Below are 15520 nucleotides of genomic sequence, written 5' to 3' on the forward strand. Positions count from 1 at the left end.
TTAATAATTTTGTGGTATATTTATCAATGGGCATGGTGTAAGGGAGTAACTAAATAGATTGTTCCAAATTAGTCAAATTATCTGATGGTTTAAATTAGCTTAATTCCAAACCCCAGAATCTTCATGTTTTCCTTTTCCTCTCTAGCATTAGAAAGAGAAAAGAGAAAGTGGGGGCAGGGGGTGTGGGGGTGGGAAAGAAGCATTTGCCAATTAAGCAAACTGCCTTTGGGAAAATGATCTTTTTATGGTTCTATTTCTCATGTATATAGTGGAGATAATGCTCACAAGGCTGCTATGAAGACAAGTTTGCTTGTATTTAAAGAAATTAAGAAACAATAATGAATAGCAGCATAGAAATGTTTGCATAGTTAAATAAATAACAATATTAAATACGATCATTAACTTTTGACAAAGGAAATATTCATACTAGACCAAGTTGTGTTCTCAGTGTCATGAATGAAGTCCCAATTAAAATCAAAATTTGTATAATGCTTTTGTTCAAGCCTTCCAATTCAGACAGTGATTTTTAGGGTTTCCTTTCCTTACTCTTCATGCCTGGCACAGTGAGAGGTTAAGGAAGTCTGGGCTGTTCAAAAGGCAGCCAATTTCAGCTTGTGAAGTTGAGACACATCTCTCCTATCAATTGCTTTGAGAAATCATAGAATCACAGAATAGTTTGGGTTGGAAGGGACCTTAAAGATCTTTGAGTTCCACCCCCTCTGGCATGGGCAGGGACACCTTCCACTTGCTCCAAGCCCAGTACAACCTGGCCTTGACCACTTTCAGGGATGAGACATCCACAGCTTCTCTGGACAACCCATTCCAGTGCCTCATCACCCACACAGTAAAGAATTTATTCCTAATATCCCACCTAACCCTGCCCTCTTTTAGTTTAGAGCCATTCCTCTTCTTACTCCTGGCCCTTGTCCAAAATCCCTCTCCAGGTCTCTTGGAGCCCCTATAGAACTGGAAGGAGCTCTAAGGTATCCTTGGAGTCTTCTCCAGGCTGAACACCCCCAGCTCTCCCAGTCTGCCTCCAGAGCAGAGATGCTCGGACCATCTCTGAGCATCTTCATGGCCTCCTCTGGAACTGCTCCAGCAGGTCCACATCCTTCTTATATTGGGAACACGCAGATTGTATGCAATTCTCAGTGGTCACTGTTTTTCTAAGGGAAGCATTTCCTCTTTAACTCAGTGTATGACTCACTTATTCCCTGAATTTCATGATGCGATTTTTATCTGGAATTCCACGTCTTGCAATTATCAAATTAGAAAGGCTTTTCCAAAAGACTAAAGCTCTAACCACAGAATTGGATTCAGTGGTGTAAATACCACAAGTAGAGAAATGTCTATATACTTCTGGTGTTAAGGAAGCAATACATTTTTGAATACCACTCTGCATTGTTCTCTGGTTACAGTGGACTCCTAACAGACAAGGTAAATTCATCTAACTGTGCATTCTCAAGTCACGTGCCAAGAGAGAATATCTATGTACACTTAATAGCATGCAGTTTTATTTTAACTAATTATTTTTAATGTTTCCATTTAAGACATTAATGAATACACTTACGCGAATTCATCATAAAAGTTTCCAGATTTGGATCTGTCATGGAAAATGCCTGAGATAAAATGTTTTACTCATTTTTGTAGTAAATAAGTTATGTGAATTAATGAATGAGTGACCTTCCTTTTAAAAAACAGATCAGTGTCTTGTGCTGGGTGCACCCCATAGAGCACCTGCGTTCTGTTTTGAGAGCCCATTTTTCTGCTTTCCTTTGACAAGAGAATGATAACCATCTATTCTAGGTGTAACCTAAAGTTAGGAGTGTTCATAGGGTGCAATCCTACAGCTATTATGTTAATGGAAGCTCTGCTGTGGAGACTATAAAACGGTTTGATCTATAATTTGTAAGGCCAAATTCAGACTTATGAACTGGATTGATCTAAATGCACACTAAATTACTTGTACATAAAGCAAAAATTTTGTGTCAAATTTTTTATTTGTGCATGTGTGTTCTGTCGTTATATTGAGAGTTGTTTTTTAAAAAGAAATAAAATCAAGAAAGAGTATAACTGAAAAAAAACCCAAAACATTTTTATTTATAAACTCTTTTCATTCTACTCTGAATAAAATAACACAAAAAGCATCACTTGCCAAGGATGCCTGCATGGATATGCCTGTAGGATTATATTACTTGTGAATCTCCTGCACAAAATGGTAATTTCTTGTGAAGGATGGTGATGTCCCAGAGAATGTCAGATACTGTGAGAATTGTCTGTTCTACTGGGAATGAATATAAGACAAGTCTGTTTTATTAAGAGGAAGGGAAAAGACAGAATTATAATGATTAGAAATAAGATAACAGAATTCAAATTGATATGTGTTGTTCATATGGTTTCTGTCAGTCAAAGTTTTCCTTAATCTTGTTATGATCTTTCTTTTATAGTGAAGCTTCAGGAGGGCATTTCGGTATCAGTCAGCAGGCCTGGTTCACAGACTTGTACTGTGATATAATTAATTTCATCACAATTATTGCTTAGCAGTGTGTACCTTGGGTTCACCATCCTTTCCTTCCTTTTCAGCGTAAAGCATGTAGAATAATTCTTTTGAGGATTTCCTCCTCCTCCATTTCTCATTTGACATTAGCCAAACTCTCAAACATCATTTTGCAAACATATATTGATGGTGGCTATTAACAGGGCAGGGTTTCGCCATGCAATTTTTTTGTAAATTAGGTTTATTTTCTTACTTGCATTTATCAGTTAAAGCCAGTGAATGAGGGGACTGGTCTCTGGCTGTTCCCAAACTTATCTGCAGCTCAGTTTAACAAACTTTACTAGGTGTATTTCTTAAAAAGTCATGACTATAAAGTGAGTAATTCTGGACATATTGTAGCTGGGTGAATAGGTAGAATACGTCTGGGAATTGAGTTTCAGTGATGCTAGTTAAGTGTAGGATTGATTGCCTGGTTGGATCAGTAGGAGCAGGACTGGATCCTCCAACCCTGTTCCACACCCAGGATGGTGAGGAAGCCTTGGAGCAAAAGCCACCTCGTGAATTTCTGGACACGAGTCCAAACATCGTGTCAACTAAGAGAAATATTTAAAAAATAGAGAGCAATGGCTGGTTTTGACTGCCACTAAGACAAAAAAAAATAAAATTCATTATGCAAATGGGGCTGCTTTGTTGTCTATATCTCCCAGACCTTGCAGTGTTGAGTGTTTTGATGACTGGAAGCTTTACTGGTGAGATGGTAAATCTGTTTATATAAACCTTATTTATGAATGGATACAGATTCAGGATAAATTTTCAGAGGAATGTTATTCAGAAGATATAAAGGTATCCTAATATTAACATGGTATGTCAAGTTTTTGATGTACAGCCAGATGGAAAACACAGTAAAGTGCTACAATGTCCTCAACCAGAAAAGTGAGGGAAGTTAGTAGTCTTGATTTATTAATATATCAATGTATCCCCATAACTTTTTTTATTTAGTAACATAGTTTATCCCAAATTATTGTATGTTTTTTGGAAAGCACTGGTAGAAGATAGCCGTACATTTAACACATAGTTTTACAAAATTCAGTATGATACTTATTATAAAAGAAAAAAATATTTTCCTGTAGAAATCAAAGGTATTCCATGAAATGGAAATGTTTCTTTTCCAGGTTCCAGCTCCACATTTCAGACTAGAAGTAATAAATTTGGACAAGGAATTTGGCTGTGATATGGAACTGGTTCAAATAAATGCAGTATGTGTAGATTTTGCATATGTTCAAGGGCAAAGTATTACAGGGGCAGCGAGTCCCTATCAGGAGGTCAGTTTTATTTATTCCTTAAGCAGTGAGATCATGACTGCTGGGAATTAATCCATTCATTTTGTTATTGTCTGTGCAATTTCATTTGCTTTCTTTCTTCATAATTCCCTTGCAATTTTTACATAATCTTAAATAGTCTTGCCAGCTCCCTTCCCCCTCCTTATCTGCACATACTTTGTTAGATTACATGTTTCATAGTTTGAGGGAGATGAGTGGGGTTAACACACAGCCGGGTACAAAGACGCCTTTGTTTAGACTTGCATTGCTTTGAGCTCGGAGCAGGAACCAAATTTACTGAGTCATCCTTTAGTCTTGGTTTTTGCTTGGCCCTGAAATGGAGGATGCCCTCTTGGTGATGTTGTTCTTCATTCCTCACTCACCAGAGTAGTTCATCCTGCTTTTCTGAGGATGTCTGTACCATGGACTTGCAGACCTAAGCCGATGTCCCGAGGGCTCTGCTGGTGATGTCCCCAGTTGGTGAACTTCAGACAAATTCACAGATGTCATTCATCTGACATTTTAAACAGTGAGTTTAGGATGAAGCTGCTCACTAAAAGTGTGCAATACCTTTTTTACTATAAAGTGACTTTGTTTGACTAATTAGGATACAGCGGATGTCTTCAGTTCTTCAAGTGAATCCTGTCTTTTGTCCCTGGACAGAAAATCACCAATTTTCTATAATGAAGACTTGTAATTTTATTTTAAAATTATATTTTAACTAATATTTGATATTTTTAATCATCTACAGCTTTTTTTCCATGCCATTTACAGTTGTATATCCTTAAAATCTCTGTGACAGTTTGGATTTTTAAGGTTCTTAAGGTCTTAAACTTTGTTCATTACAGGGAATGAGATTAAAACTGTTGTACAGAAAAAAGCAAAACTATTTTTACTTTGAACATACATTAAAATTGAGATCACCTTGGTCTGACAGAAAAAGACCTCATCTTTTCTTCTACTGTTGGGAACTTTGCACTAAACATATGAGCACTCAAAACCAGTATTACATCAAAAGCCTCAAGTTTGCTATGCAGACTTGTTCAGCTTAATGGTTGCTACAGAATTTTTGGTATTTTCTATAAGAAGTGGGTAAAAAAATTCCCTGTATGTGTGTACTTTATAGCCAAATCAAGTATTACATTACAAAAGCTATTGATCTTTCCCCAAGTGGCATTTTTATTTTCTGTATAAAACTCTGAGTAGGCTAGAACTTTGAAAATGCTTACTCTTAAACTCCTTTTTTCTTTGCTTACCAATTCAAGTGATTCTCAGAAGAGTACATACCTTTTTCCTTTATGTAACAGAAGTCTTCAGATAGTGATAATCTCAGATAATGTCAAGATACAGAAGACTAAAAGTGCATTTTCAGCATATTTTGTAAACACTTCAATACCGAGCTACCTTTTACTTTATTTCTCAGATTTTTATTTTTTAAATCTAGGTAATTTTTCACAGAATATCAGAATGGTTTTGTTTGGAAGGAACCTTAAAAGCTCCTCTCTTTTCAATGCCCTGCCATGGGCAGGGACACCTTCCAATAGACCAGGTTTCTCCAAGTCCCGTCCAACCTGGCCTTGAACACTTCCAGGGATGATACATCCACAGCTTCTCTCTCTGGACAACCTGTGCCAGCCACTCACCACCTTCACAGGAAAAGTTTTTCCTTATAGCCAATCTAACCCTGCCCTCTGTAAGTTTGAAGCCATTCTTTCTTGTCCTGTGACTCTGGGACCCTTGTCCCTCTCTTGGAGCCTATTTAGGCACTTGAAGGGGCTCTAAGGTCTCCCTGGATCCTTCTCTTCTCCAAGCTGAGCACCCCCAGCTCTCCCAGCCTGTCTCCATAGCTGAGGGACTCCAGCCCTCAGAGCATCTCTGTGGTCCTATAGTTTGGGCCTCCATCACCCTGCTGGTTTTGTCCTCCAGCCCCAGAGCTGTCAGGTACAGCACACAGTGCCCTGTTATTCTCTAGTCTAAATAAAAAATAAATTATTTAACATACTGTTTTGGTAATATCAGCCATTGCAAAGCAGCTTTGCTTTTCCCTGGAGTAGCCACCTGGCTCCTTGGAAGCCTTGATAGGCGCACAATGAGAGGTCTTGAGCAAAGGGAATCAGGAAATCACGCCACAAGATGAATATGTGAGTGGTTTGGGAAGCCAGAGCCTTCATCCTTAACATTGTTGCCAAACACAGGGGTGTCCAGCCATGCCTCCAACGTTTCTCAAATGTTCCAGCTTAGCAGCTCCTCGGCACATTTCCTCCAAACACGGAGTAGTCGGTAAGCAAGTTAACATTTGGCCTCTTGCCTTCCCCCCACACAAAGAGCTTTGTATGTCAAGTGTGAAAGCTTTAAAACGGAATAAAAAATAAGATTATTTTTCATCCTGGATGGGAGGTGACAACATGCAACCCTTTACCTTTCTTTCCTTTCCCTTTTTAGTTTTTTTATGCTGAAAGAAAGATATAATGCAACACATTTTTGGAAGACTAAGCAGACGTTTACTGTGCCAGGTCCTATCTACTGCATCCTTCAGCATGTTCCAAGGAAAGCAGGCAAAGTATTTTAACTCTGCTATACACCACATAAGTCAGCTTCTTAACTGCTTAGGGTGACTGGTACTACTAGAGAGGGAGTAAAAGCTATCTATTTTTAATTCTTTTGATAAAAGAGCTGAGCAGTGTAGTTACTGTCACTTATTCCGTCTGCTTTCCAGCTGAGATTGCTTCAATGTGGTGTATCACTAGGGGTTTCACTGTTTCTTCATGTAGGAAAAATTCCCAGCAAACTGGCTTTTATACTGATGAAAGAGGACTTCAGTCCTGTTGGAGTGACTTGCTACTCCTTCCAACAACAGAATTTGGAAAATTTCACTTGCATAAAATTGAAGTTGTTTCTCAGTTAGAACATCCTGTATCATTTCTTGTTTTCAAGAAATTATAGTGGAAAAAAAGCCCCAAAGACTGTGAAAAAAAGAATAAGTGAGTACTCTTTAGACTTAAAAAAAGGTTACTTACAGATAAAGTTATTTTAACTTAAAGTTTCTGTGACTTCCCCAACACTGAATACCATTTTCTTTAAACTCCGTTGGCCTGGAGTCATTCTGTGTTCACAGTAACGTGCTCACTCTTTCTCTTTCTTCTCCCTTTTTATTTCATGTTATTGATTCATTTTGAGTGTGTAAAATATATCTTAGAAATGCAAAGGTAAGGTAACATTACAGCAGGGATGGTGTAAGAGAAAAAAGTACTGTTTGTGATCTTGAGACGTGAAGAGGAAAGACAATCTGCTGTTGTCTTCTGCTCTGGTGTTTCCTTAAAGATGATACAATTGGGTTATCCCTCTGTTCATTTCTCCTGCATTAGCTGCTCATTTATAGACTATTCCAACACTGGTAGGACTGATGGAATGGCTCTCCTTATCCCTTGAATTGTGAGGTTCCATGCCAGGATGTGGTGGGGTTTTTTTTTTGTTAAAGTGCATTAGGAAGAAAACACAGTCCAGTTATTTATGACAACCACTATTATCTTTGGTGGTGGTTTAGAGCATCGCATGAGAATCCACCTTGAAGAAAGAATTACTTCAAAGACAGAATTGAAGGCAGAAAACAGTTTTATTTCACATATGTGTAGGTAATTTTACTAAATAAAAAATATTCATACAGAGAGAGTAATTGTAAGTATTTATTTAGTATTTAAGAACAGCATCAAGTCCAGTGTTTAGACAACTACTGTAGACAATTTGTAATGAGAAATTTAGCCTTTATTGGAAAAATCCATCAACAGCACCTTTCTTTTAATAAAACATAGAGTTTTTTCACTTACAAAGAGACTTGTAATACTTCTAATGAAACTTGTAGTCTTTGACAGTATGCATTTTCAGAGTTTTGTAGTCTGTTTACTGAAAGTAGCCATTTCCAAATCATTTAGTTTAAACATAACTGGTTTTGGAATGAGTCTGGTTTTGCAGTTCCCATATTACCTTATGGAATGTCAGTAAAAGTTAAAGGATCCTTGTCAAATTTCTACATGCCTTTTTATCTTTGTCATGTCATTTTGTTTTTCCATGCCTGCCCTGTTTTTGCAAGGGGTTTTAAATCCCTGGGACTGCTGGTTGTGAAGCGTTTGACATATATGTGGCAATAGAATAAAAGGGGATATCCCAGTATTGATACTGGGGCCATGGTGTTCAACATCTTCATCAACATTGTGAACAAAAATGTGGCCAAAAAGGCAGAATGCGCATTCTGTAGACCTGTTGATGGTACTAAATTAAGAGCAGCTGGCACACTGCTGGTGGAGCTTCAGGCCACACAGGTCCTGAAAACTCTGAGAGCTGAACCAACAGAACCTCACTGAGTTTCTACATCTGGGACAGGGTAACCCTGTGCATCAGTACATGATGGATGCCATAAAATCTCTGTCCTTGGTGATGTTTGAGACTGTGCTAGAGAAAGCCATAGCTGAATTCCAATGGTTTGGGCAAGAGTCCTCCTTTAAGATGCGAGGTTGGACTAGAGATTTCTAGAGGGAGAGTTGTCATAGAGAAGCTCAGTCTGTTTGATGAGCCAGCTCAGGTTAAATTATTTCCTTATTATCTAGTAGTACCCAAATAGTAATTTCTGATTGCCAAAGAGACAAATGATTACAGAATTAAAACTATATTGCATAAAAAATTAGCTTTTTTAATTATTTGAAGATGTTATCCCTTAATATGTAAAAAACTAAAACCCCAAATTAGATGCTTTTCTAAACATACAGTAAAATTACACAAGGAATCTAAGACTGCCATATCTAGGATGAATTTTGTGAGAAGTGTCTTGTGCTATGCAGAATTTCGGATTAGATGATTTTGGCAATGCTTTCTATTTTCAGAAGTTTAGCTGCATTAATCCAGAGGCAAAATTGAGCTCTGTAATGGGTTGAAGTTGCAGCATGCATTGTGAAAAATATTTTTAAAGGATACAAAACTCAGTCTAGACTTCTTTAATGTCTTGATAGAAGGGATTAACTGAAAATTTTTAGTAACCTTAAATGGCAGCTCCAGAAAATGTAGTCAAAGATGCCAGAAGTGTGTGTAGAACTGGAAAATGCCTAAGTAGAACAGTTTCTATCCTGGTGACTAGAAGTCCAAATATAGTGGAAATGATTGACTTGATAGAGAAGAGAAGAAAAGAAAGAAGGACTATCCAGGTGTGTTCCTGGTCAGTTTGTAGTTTAGTTTACAGCTAAACTGATTATGTTGACTGTCAACCTAACCTTGTAAGTGATGGATTGGACTGTCATAGAAAAGTGACCTAAAAGGCAGAAAACAGAGGAGGACACTGTGTATTTGAAGTACTAATTTTATTTTCTTTTTGAGAATTGCTTAGGCCAAATACAGCTTATGTAGACAACATATGTCTCCAAATCGACTTACCAGAATTGCTTTGGTTTTCCATTAAATCAGATTAAAGAACTCTGCGATTTCGATTTCATCAAATGTGAAAGTGCACAGGGGGTCAGAGCAAAATTTCTGTTGTTTGTGCATATGCATTTTCCTTAATGTTTGTTGTCCTTGGTGTGAACACACCTGTGCTTTACCTACTTTATGGATAGTTTCTTGAGCCGTACAAGTGCCATCAGCCACTCCTGATCCCACTTTGTATCCATAGTGATAGCTCTGTTCTTACCAGGTGCGATGATTTAGTCAGTCATTGAGTTATAGTTTCAAAGACAGTTGCATTCATTTCCTTGTTTAGGACAGTCTACTTGATTGAGAGATTGGAGTAAGTTGTCTGCTTCTGACGAGGATAATCATTCCTGTTAATCTGTCTACTGCTTTCTGCCTCTGCTAACAGGAAGGATTTAATCTCTTGTGGAGACTAGATGCTTACCTTGTGAAAATCACCCCTGCTCTGTTGAAGTAAACAGAGCTCAAGCTCATGTTCAAACCTGACCACAAACTTCAGTGTTGCTTCAACCATGATTCAATTATGGTATCATGTATATGTGGAGGGGAGGGTGTGTGTAATGTTTATGGTTTCATAACTTGTCTCTTTTGAGATACACTCCTTTGGTTGTCACTGGACTCCATGTGAAATACATTTTTAAATGCAATAGTGAACATTTTAAAAACATTTGTTTTTCTTGAACAAGCTCTAATTCAGTCTAATTTACTTCCTTTTCCTCAGGTGTTCAGAAGTATAAAAATTCAAGTATTGATTAACAGTCAAAAAAATAGAAACAGATACATTTACCACTTATTCATTACTTTGTACTGAGAGTGGGAAGAGGCACTTCAATGCTCTTCTCCTTCTGGCACATCCTCAGTGTGATGGAGTTTATTCATTTCAGAATTTGAATGCACATGGGCTCAGCTCTTCAGAGTGCAGAACGTGTTGGCCCTGATCCAGGAGAGCACTGTATTTGTCTGGTCACCTGTAAACACGTGGGCAGAGGGCTCATGTGCTTCAGTTTAAATGTGCCCCTCAGTCAGGGCAGGCTGCTCAGCACCTCTCCCACCTCAGCCCTCATCCCTGAGGGCAAGCCGTGTGCAGGCAGGTTTGTAAAATAGGAATTGACACCCTCCTCTGGGAAATTTAACTCACAAGACTAATAACCCACGTGTGGTTTATATTTCTTCATCTTGACTTGTTCAATGCATGTTTAATTTGGGAGGGTTGCTTCAAGGTTGTGGCGGGGGCGCTTTGGCGCTATAATTTCTGTTGTGGAATGCAGTTCTTGTTGGAATAAGGTACATCATGTACTTTTACTCTTTTGTCAGAGAGCAGAAAGACAAACACGAGCCATGGACTCAGTCCAGTACGCAGAATTCTGTGAAAGTCGGCAATTGAGTTTTTGTAAGTATTATAATGGCTGCAGTGTATGGAGATGTTTGATTATTATTTCATGTAATAGAGAGCACACCAGAACCTCGTGTTTTTTGAAAGCACTTTTGTTTCATCCTCAGTAATAAAACTTTAAATTCTTTCTCTGCATAACTCCTGGGAACAGTTAATTTAGCAGTTTTGGGCTGTGTCGGGCAGAGTATTTTATTTGAATATTTACCAAGCTTTCCATGTGCTTCAACGCTGTGCTGGTGGGGACCATAGAACTGGTAAGGAGTTAATGGAATAGAACCACCACTTGCCTCAAGTTGTCGTGCTGGTGTCAAAGTTGGCACATTAGGAAGTTTCATGGTTGCAGGTTTTTCGGAATGCATCTAAAATTAGAGAAGAGCAGCAAGTTTTGCTTTTATTTCCCGATCTGCAGAGACACAAAGAACTTACTAAAGAGACTTTTCTATTTTAAGCTGTAAGCTCCTGCTGTGGAATTTGTTCAACATCAGCCAAGTTCATCAGTATACGCCATTCCAACACTAATAACATGATGACAGAATTAGGGCTTTTCTAGCACTGAAAACCAACTTACTAGAAGTACTTGTGGGCCACAACTATAATGAGCTGTAAATTAATGGGCTTGATCATGTAGCAAAACATCATTACAGAAGCGGTTAAGTGATGACTAAGGTTTTAGGTCAAATGTCAGAGAAAGGGAGGTGAAGGAGCCAGTAAAAACCATGACAAAACAGCACATGATCCTACAACACAGACTTGAACACAATGGTGTCTTTAAAGGAGAGACCTTATCTTGTTCTTCCTTCTAAATTCAAAGAAAGAGTGACTCATTTATGGCAAAAAAATGACACATTTGAGATACTGTTCTGCATCAGCAAATGTCAGCAAATGTAGAAAAACATGTTTTGCAAGCATTTCTTTCCTTAATTCAATATGTTTTTTATGTTTAGTTATAATTTGGCATCACACATCTGTGAGCCATTAGATAAATGATACTTCAGATTAAGGTCACTTCAGGAAATGAGAGGTTTGTGATAAAGTCATTTTGAATACCCAAAAATTGCCATCTGGACACAGAACAAATAGAAATTTCAAATTTGGGAAATAAAATTGAATGTTGGTGACCAGGGGATTGTGATCTATAAAAATACCTCAGTGCTATTTTCACAGTGTTTTTAAATGACCATATCTACAAGGTTCTTTTTCACTGACATTTAATGTCATTAAAGAATATGAGAATTACAGTGGTTAGAAAATAAAAAGAGAGAGTCTCGGGCACAAATTCAATTACATATCACGAGCTCAATTAGATAGAACATAGCAAGTGCCATGCAGAACATTTGTTCAAAACTAACATAAAGGCTAATTTTTAACTTCTTATATTTTAGTAAAAATTGAATGTGTTACTATGTTTAAAGAAGAAAATACTTTTTACTGTAATATAAACCCATAAAAACTGTGTCATAAGAGAATAAACCTGGAAGGGACTTCAAGAAACTTGTTCTAAAAATATATATTAATAAACACAGCTCCAGGTATTTCTGTGCACTTTTAAAGACAGGCAAAAGAAAACGTCCATCAAAGGATCAAGTACTACAGAATTACAAATTTTAATTGTAGGGAGCAATTTTATGGTTCTTCTGTCACCTTCACACTTCTCATATTTCTTTCTTTCTTTTTAATTTTTTTCCTTTCCTTAGTGACCCCATGTAGCCTTCTCATTCCCTCCTAAATAAAAATAACCATTATTTACACCTGTTTCCTGTTTAACACCTGACATGTCTGTTGCTTTTTAGTCCTTGTTGGAAGCACTCTTTAAAAGAGCTGTTTCAGATGATTCTTCACCTTGTAATCACTTCACTTTGGTTATCCTGTCTCACAAACAGCCCTCATTAAGACCTCTGTCTTAACAGCTCTTTCTGTCCCCAGATTTCTGTGATTATCTTGTCCACCACTGACCTAAGTAAGATCATCTTTTTTTTTTCCTTTTACTCTCTAAGCAAAACCAGTGTTTCTCTGTTCCATATTTTTCTCTGCCCTTTCTCCAAAGTGGTCTCATCCATTACCAGTGTGAAGTTCTTCTATGGATGTTGATCATTTGCAGATCTATATCTATCCTTATTTCTTTTTATCCACAGCACTCTTTAAAAAACACTCATCTACAAATCATTTTTGCTCCCTTGTCAGCACCTAACCCCTGCATGGTTATCACCAGGACTGCTGAATTCTTCTGTCCTTCTTCATTTGTCTTTGCTGTTGTTAATAAAATTATATCAATTTTATCTGGGCTCATATTTGTATTGATTTCTTTCAGTCCTTTCTCTAATTCATCGTTATTTCTTTTACAGTACATTCCAAATCAGGCTTGTCCTGTCTACACTCCTCTGAGGTTGACCCTTCATTGTTTTAAATCTTCTGTATGATTGATTATCCTGTGTTTTTTTCTCTTTACTCCATGTACTTATGGGTCTCCAGAATGTTGTGTATGAAATAACAGTCTTTACCCACAGGTTCCACTTTGGTAATTCCTTCCTTGATCAGTCAAATCACATTTACACTACTTGTTCCACATTTTCAGTATTTCTGCTACCCAAAAAATTGATTATTTTGGCCTACCTGTTGTTAACTTTTCCTTTTCTGCATATGGTTTTAAATGACAGCAAAGAAAGCATCCAAATTTCGTGACTGGTTGGACTGTAGCAGTATGGAAATAAAGCCAAATGCGGTTGCAATGGAGATTTTGGCATATTTAGCATACGAGACTGTGGCCCAGGTAAGGGACTCTGCTGCCTGAACTCTAATTAAAATGAATTAATTACTCTTGGATGTACTTCAGCCTCAGTGACAGGGTTGTGAGCCCCTTCAGAAGTGCAGTCCCTACTCCAGCTAACCAAGCTAAATGGATTCATGGAATCACAGAATGGTTTGGGTTGGAAGGAACCTTCCATTAGACCAGCTCAGAAATCTTGTCTGTCCTGGATGACAGATGTGGACTGCACTGTATCATCCCTCTGATGCACGAATAAAAATGTTTCATAATGGCTACAGGGGAGAGTGGAGTCCAGCACGAACTTTATTCAAATCCAGAATGAAACCACATACTTTGTTATGTGACCTTTGGCAGTGTGCTGAGGCTCATTCAACCCCATTGCACAACTGGATTATAAAGAAGGATTTCCTGGAAAACAAAATGTTACCTTAGTGCCAAGCCGAGCCCTCTTGGGTAGACAGATTGCTCCATATATTTACAGAAGTGGAAAAGAAAGGTTCCTTGGGCTGAAATATCTCTGAATAATTTTGTTTTCAGCTGAGAAACACTAAGAATATTCTGCCTCAACCCACAACCCCTCACTATCCCATTGTTACAGTGGCATTAGTAACCCCCCCTGTTTTGCCTCTCCAGCTGGTGGACTTGGCCCTTTTGGTTAAACAGGACATGACTCCCAAAGCTGGTGACCCGTTCAGTCATGCCATATCTGCCACCTTCATACAGTACCACAACTCTGCTGAGGTAAAACTTGCTTTTTCCATATTAATGCTTTTTATGTTTTACTTTCACATGTATTTTCTCCCAGAGTAGACGTTTTTGATTCTGGTATTGATACAAACTTTCTGTTGTGGAGTTTATGAACTCTGAAGTTATAGATTTAGATGGAAAGGCATTAAATTATAGTTCTGAATGTTAAATTCATAGCTGCATCTTTATAAATAGATGCAAATCCTCTTTTCTTCGGTGGAAATTCCTTCTCTCAGCATTCAAGGCTCTCTCTATTGCAGATTTGGAGACTGAAGTTTTCAAAATTGGCAAGTGCACCGAGTGCTGTATTGCATTGCTATAATAGATATTCTAGAAACTTCTGGAATGAGCAACCCAAATTTGGTATTACATCCCTTCTAAGAGGAAATCTAAGACGGCAATAGTTGGGGTGGTTTTTTGTGATTTGATTATATAATGGCTATTTGTCATCTTGCTTTTATAGCCACATCCCTTAGGGCAATCTTCAAGTGTGAAGACAAGTCTTGACTCTCCTGAGAACACACCACCTCCTACACCCACCCCTCCAGCATCAGCAGGACAGCAGCACCTTGGGAAAACCCCATCAGGAGCCTTGGGGAATGGTGGAGTCGGACAGGACTCTACCAAATCCAAACAAAGGAAAAGAAAAAAGGTATTTGGTACACAAGCCTGGGATTAAAAAAAAAAAAAAAAAAAGGAAAAAGAAACCAAAACATCTTCAGGAAATCAGTACATAATCAAGTAATGGTTTGAATTGGAAGGGATCTTAAAGACCATCTCATCCCAACTCCCCTGCCATGGGCAGGGACACCTTCCACTAGGCCAGGTTGTTCAGAGCCCCATCCAGTCTGGCCTTGAACACTTCTAGGGATGGGTCATCCAAAACCTTGTATTGACAACCCATGCCAGGGCCTCACCACCCCCACAGTAAATAATGGGTCTCATTTTAAATATTAATTTTAACCTGTATCACGTATTAACAACCCTTGTTATTGTAGAGCCAAATGTGTAGTTTGCTGGTTTTTCCATCAGAACTAGTCTAGAGCTTCCCAGTAATGCTGCAAACTGAGTTTTGTTAAGGTAAGAATTGCTGCTGCTCACATAACCTGCTCTTCCACAGCCACAGCAGGAGTCACCACCCCACATCACCATCCCCTTCTCTGGCAGTGGCAGCGAGCACAGGTTTTAAGGGTCAAAACATAAGCAAAGCAGAAGAAGAGGTGCTTGTGATTTTCCTACTCCCAGCAGCCTGTAACAGCTCTGCCTGACTTGCTTTATTTTTATGCCAGTTTGTTGCATTCAAGCTAAATATTTGTTTACTTTGCATAAAATACAGATGACTCATATGC

The 15520-nt window shown here is 38.2% G+C and overlaps 1 protein-coding gene across 6 annotated transcripts in view; it reads left to right on the forward strand.

The window, feature by feature from the left end:
- SUPT3H (SPT3 homolog, SAGA and STAGA complex component) overlaps positions 1-15520 on the forward strand; it is a 261690-nt gene that overhangs the window by 193968 nt on the left and 52202 nt on the right. For all 6 annotated transcript variants that reach the window (XM_050316040.1, XM_050316041.1, XM_050316042.1 and 3 more), the window contains 4 exons: positions 10582-10657; positions 13315-13427; positions 14058-14165; positions 14635-14823. In XM_050316040.1, the coding sequence (XP_050171997.1) occupies positions 10582-10657; positions 13315-13427; positions 14058-14165; positions 14635-14823 (486 nt within the window). The remainder of the gene's footprint in view (positions 1-10581; positions 10658-13314; positions 13428-14057; positions 14166-14634; positions 14824-15520) is intronic.

This window comes from Myiozetetes cayanensis, unplaced genomic scaffold (assembly GCF_022539395.1).
Source record: "Myiozetetes cayanensis isolate MyiCay16 unplaced genomic scaffold, myiCay2020 scf2-11, whole genome shotgun sequence".
Classification (NCBI taxonomy): Eukaryota; Metazoa; Chordata; class Aves; order Passeriformes; family Tyrannidae; genus Myiozetetes; species Myiozetetes cayanensis.